This window comes from Dioscorea cayenensis, chromosome 7 (assembly GCF_009730915.1).
Source record: "Dioscorea cayenensis subsp. rotundata cultivar TDr96_F1 chromosome 7, TDr96_F1_v2_PseudoChromosome.rev07_lg8_w22 25.fasta, whole genome shotgun sequence".
Taxonomy (NCBI): domain Eukaryota; kingdom Viridiplantae; phylum Streptophyta; class Magnoliopsida; order Dioscoreales; family Dioscoreaceae; genus Dioscorea; species Dioscorea cayenensis.
Window position 1 is genome coordinate 4,970,292 of NC_052477.1, and position 4,683 is coordinate 4,974,974.

General features: G+C 33.0%; 1 protein-coding gene across 1 annotated transcript; it reads right to left on the reverse strand.

Moving 5' to 3' along the window:
• Positions 1-586: 586 nt before the first annotated feature.
• On the reverse strand, positions 587-3,393 carry LOC120264591 (50S ribosomal protein L13-like). The gene is made up of 3 exons (XM_039272414.1): positions 3,244-3,393; positions 3,017-3,128; positions 587-694 (listed from the first exon to the last, which is right to left on the reverse strand). The coding sequence occupies exons 1-3, from the start codon at positions 3,321-3,323 to the stop codon at positions 662-664; spliced, it is 225 nt and encodes a 74-aa protein (XP_039128348.1). The 5' UTR covers positions 3,324-3,393; the 3' UTR covers positions 587-661.
• Positions 3,394-4,683: the final 1,290 nt, after the last annotated feature.

Below are 4,683 nucleotides of genomic sequence, written 5' to 3' on the forward strand. Positions count from 1 at the left end.
TAATTATTATTATACGATCTTCAAAATCAGTGAAAAATGAGAGCAAAGAAAATTACATATATCATTCTTCAATTCACAAATATGTACCTTTTAAGAATAAATCAAATTTCAATTGGATCTGGCACTGTTAACAACACTAATAAAATAAATGGGGCCAAAAAATATTTTAAAAAAAAACTTCAGTGGACTGTTTATATAATATCCACATTTAGGAAGAAAATACATAATATAAATTTTATGCAAATACAGTAAAAACGGAACAGAAATTTCTCATAAAACAAAGATCATTCCTTGCTATCGGCAAAAAAAACATAAATGTCTGAGTTTTATCGACATTTTTACTGATTTGTTCTGTTGACAAAGTACACAGTTATGGAAGCAAGTACAGAATTTGAAAAAGGCTAAAAATCATCCGCGAGTCTCTTGACTAACAAAATCAACCTCGAAGATCGACATCAATCTCTATGCAGAACTGGAATGGGTTACACAAACGATCTCATCGCCATTGGCCTTCTTCTTATCGGGGGGTGTTGCCTTCTGTTCTTCCTTCTTTGAGCTCGAATAAGTGCACGACGAGCGCTGTGGGTCGCGATTTCACCTAACAGTCCGAGGAGGCATCACATATGGCTCGAGAGGACGGTCTGTAAATGGATGGTCACTCTCAGCAAATATTCTTAGTTTTCGGGTCCCGGTCCCTATGTGCATAGAAACCATGTCATCAGTTTTGTTTCATATCAAGTATAAAGAAAGCTTGAAGAGTTTAACTCTCAATTCGATCATCAAAAAGTAATAAAAATGGTTTAAATAATACAAGAGGGATCATAAATTACAAGAAATAATTTTATTCAATTTGATGATTATGCTTGAATGTTAGTTGTCAAATTTTAAATATTGATTCTTGTACAAACAAATAGATTAGTTAGCACATGTCAGCAAAACAGCTCCATCCTTTAATTAAGTGGCAAGCAATGCAAAGTTTACACTTGAAATTTTTTATTGGCATCTTAATAAAGAATATAATTAGTAACAACCAATATCAAAGCAAACAGCACGATAATTGATACTGATACATTTGAAAGTGAAGATTTTAAGAAACACTTGCTCTCCATTCATAGGATAGTTAAAATTGAACATAATCCATAATGCATCTTGATACAATTGATTCGATACGATTTTCACAAGAAAATATATTAGGAGAAACAGTAGTTTCTACAAACTATTCAAAGTCAGCCAAGGTACAAAACAAGAGAAACAGAAACTGTTATTAATGTCACACCATTTTCTACATAAGGATTTGTAGCATGCTTGTCCTAATCTTAAAGGAGTAATAGTATTCACAAGATATCTTCAGAAAGCTTTACACTGTGATTGAGAGAAACCAATGTATATGTCATATCATGGTTTAATTTGTTCCACTTCATATTATAACGCAGTTCTAAGTACTTGAAGACCTCTTGAAAAATGAGAGGAATTTGACAATATAGTTGATTAGGACAAGGAAAAAATGTGAGCGTCACGTTACCTAATTCCTTTCACAAAAGTATCACCCAGGCCAGTCGGATGATGGTTGGGTTTTCAAGCTCTGATTTTGTTACCTCAGCAGGGTGAGCAAGGTCCCCTAACTTCTCTAAAACCTTTAAATTGACTTTTGTGTCTTGGCCATGAATAAAGCATATCATCTAAAATAGCCAAAATTGTTATAGTATTATCCATATTCATGGTTCTTTCTGTACTTACCATGTTTATTCTAGTTTAGTTCAAAAGGTTAGTTTATAATAACTATAATCCTTATGTTCTCTTTATGAGAGTGTCGCACAGTGGCAGAAACCTTTATTTTGTAATTCGAAGACTACTTTTAAGTTTGTAAATTTATTTTCTTCCTTGATTTGCTTTGGTTTGTTCGCATCTAACCAGAATAAGTTTCAAACCCATGTTTAAATGACCTTGTTTAGGATACTAATGGAGATCAACATCATCACCTTGCAAGAAGGATCAAAAAAGCTAAACTGTTGATTAAAAATAATTTCCTTCCACTGTTACAATCATATTATTTCCGCTTGGAACAATTGACAGTAGTACACATATTATAAAATTATAATATTCAAACAACTTGAAATGATTCTAAAAAATAAACTTCTTAATAAGCTGAAAAATAAAGCTATTTACAAATCTGCAATAAGGAGATCTTATGCTATTTCTAGAAATGGTTTAAACACCTACCTGTTTATCTTTTTCAATCTTTCCCTTTTGCATGCAACTTAGCTGCCATGCCAAGGTAATCACTAAATGGCCTACATTGTATATGTTTGACCAGTCCCAACATGAAGGTCAGTTGAATTTCATCATTAGCAGAACAGGCCAAAGTGTGATAATCAGGTTGATAAAACAAAGCATCTGAGATTCTGGTCATTCAACAATGCTTCATTTTAGATCAAATTCTAAACAATAAATACACTGCCTTACTTGGCAAGTAGTTCCCTATACAAATTTTGGATGAATGTAGTATAGGATTATGAGCATCAAAAGCTAGGATGAGCTCAAATTCTTGGGAGGAAAAACAAAGAGGTTTCAGGTTTGCACAGCCCATACGCAGCTTAAAAGCTTCATCAAGTGTGGGCTCAATAGCTTAAATTAAATGTGAAGCCAAGCAGGCTCTAACTAATTTCCCGACACAGGCCCAATCCTTTCCAATGCTAAAATCCCATTATCTCATGAATTCTTATTACAAATATAACAGAAATGCAAATATTGTAATCAATAATTTTATCTTTTCTTGCACTCGGATAACCACAATGCAATTCTATTTTTCCTCTACAATCATCAAAACCACAAGAAAACAACAATTATATAAACAGAAAGAACATAATGTTTTACTTTGAGAAGAAAAAATAAGATGAAAATCTAGATATAATTAAAAAAAAATAAAGACAAATTTAAGTGGAAGGAATGATGTTTGCTGCCACATGACCAAAAACAAAAACAAAAACATTGTAAAACTTTAAGAAGCAACACTTACATCACGCAACTTGTTATTAGGAAGCATTCGCAGAACAGCTTTGCGAATCACTTCAGTCGGGTCCTTAGCTAGTTGGTCCTTCAAGCTTCTCTCCTTAAGATGGCCAACATACCTATACAAAGCCAATACATATCATATCATCCATTAAATGATAATATACTTTCTATTGGAAACATTACTGCAGACGGAATAAAAAAAAAAACAAAAATATGGCCATAAGCTCTCACCCAGTATGCCAACGGTAGAACTTATCAGTCAATTTCCTCCCGGTAACACAAACATCTTTAGCATTAAGAACAATACACATATCCCCATCATCACGATTAGGAGTGTATGTCGGCTTATCCTTGCCTTGAACCACAACAGCTATTTGAGAAGCTCAGTCTTCCAAGGGACCTAGGAGAAATGTATGCTCATTGTTAATCACAATCTTCCCAACAAATGCAAAATAGAAGCTCAAAAGGAGAATAAGATGCAAATGGCATGATAACAAAGAAGTTCTAACCTGCCCTTCAAGCATCGAACACTCTCCACCTCAGCCCATCAAGATTGATTCTCCTAATTCCAGCCAGTGCTTTCTGAACAATGGGTTGTGAAAAACTCAATCAAAAATTCAAAAAAATCATCTAGATTAAAAAAGATTTAAGATTTGTGGAGGAATACCTTCAAATTCCCTTTGAATGGTTGGATTACAGCTGAAGTAGCCGCCATGCTTACTACCTTTCTTTTCTTCTACTACACAATTCAAAAAATTAATCTGCGAGGAAAAAAGCAAATACATTCTTGAAAAGGCAGTAGAACTCAAGATCAGTTAACTCAGGCAAGTCTTGTTGTATACTTTTTTCTATTTTCTAAAATTTAAGAAAAATTTTAAAAAAAACACTCACAGGAAAATTTTTGAAATTATCTAAAACGCTATAAACACATTGGAACATAAAACAAGAACTCCAAAAACAACAGCAATATAAAAATTTCCAAGCATTAAAAGAGAACAACAGCAATGCATGGAAATTGCATTGAAAGGCCCACAAAATTGGGATGAGGAACCAGAACACAAGATCAGCCAACTCAGGTAGTTTTCTAATTATTATTGTCTAAAAATTTCATTAGCAAAGAATCACAGCAAAGAGTACAAAAATATTTCCATAAAGTTAAGGAAATTATAAAACCTTCCAAACATTAGAAAAAGCAACAGCCAGGATCAAGCAGAAACCAATTTAAAAATCTTTAATATTGCAATCAAAAAGAAGACTAAGTTGAATGATCTGAGATATACTAAAATGAGAGAAAAACGCAAAATAAACAAGATACAAACAGGAAAAAAAAACATAGAATAGATCAGAAGACAAACAAAAAATGAACCATAAAAAAGGGAAAATTCTCAGAAATCACAAGATAAATCAAAGAAACAAAAATAAAGGAGAAAAGATTGAAAGAAAAACCTAGCGAGAGTCGGAATCGAAAAAGGCTCAAATGGAGATCAGTTGAGCAGCGACAGAGTTGTTGGGGAGGAGCCAGGGTTTTGCATAGAGCTTTTCTTTTCTATACACCCCTCAAAAAATATTATAATTATATCTAATTTCCTAAATTCTGAGACTTGTTACATATAGATCCCTCCCTAATTCCAATATACTCAAAAAGTTCCTTTTGAACTGTTTAATACCCTA

What these genes read in the sequence shown, in the direction of transcription:
- LOC120264591 (XM_039272414.1), bottom strand. Translation starts at nt 3,323, where the DNA reads ATGTGTATTGTTCTTAATGCTAAAGATGTTTGTGTTACCGGGAGGAAA. An exon ending in TTCTACCGTTGGCATACTGG is followed by an intron (nt 3,129 to 3,243) that starts GTGAGAGCTTAT and finishes GGCTTTGTATAG; the next exon opens with GTATGTTGGCCATCTTAAGG. An exon ending in CTAATAACAAGTTGCGTGAT is followed by an intron (nt 695 to 3,016) that starts GTAAGTGTTGCT and finishes TATGCACATAGG; the next exon opens with GACCGGGACCCGAAAACTAA.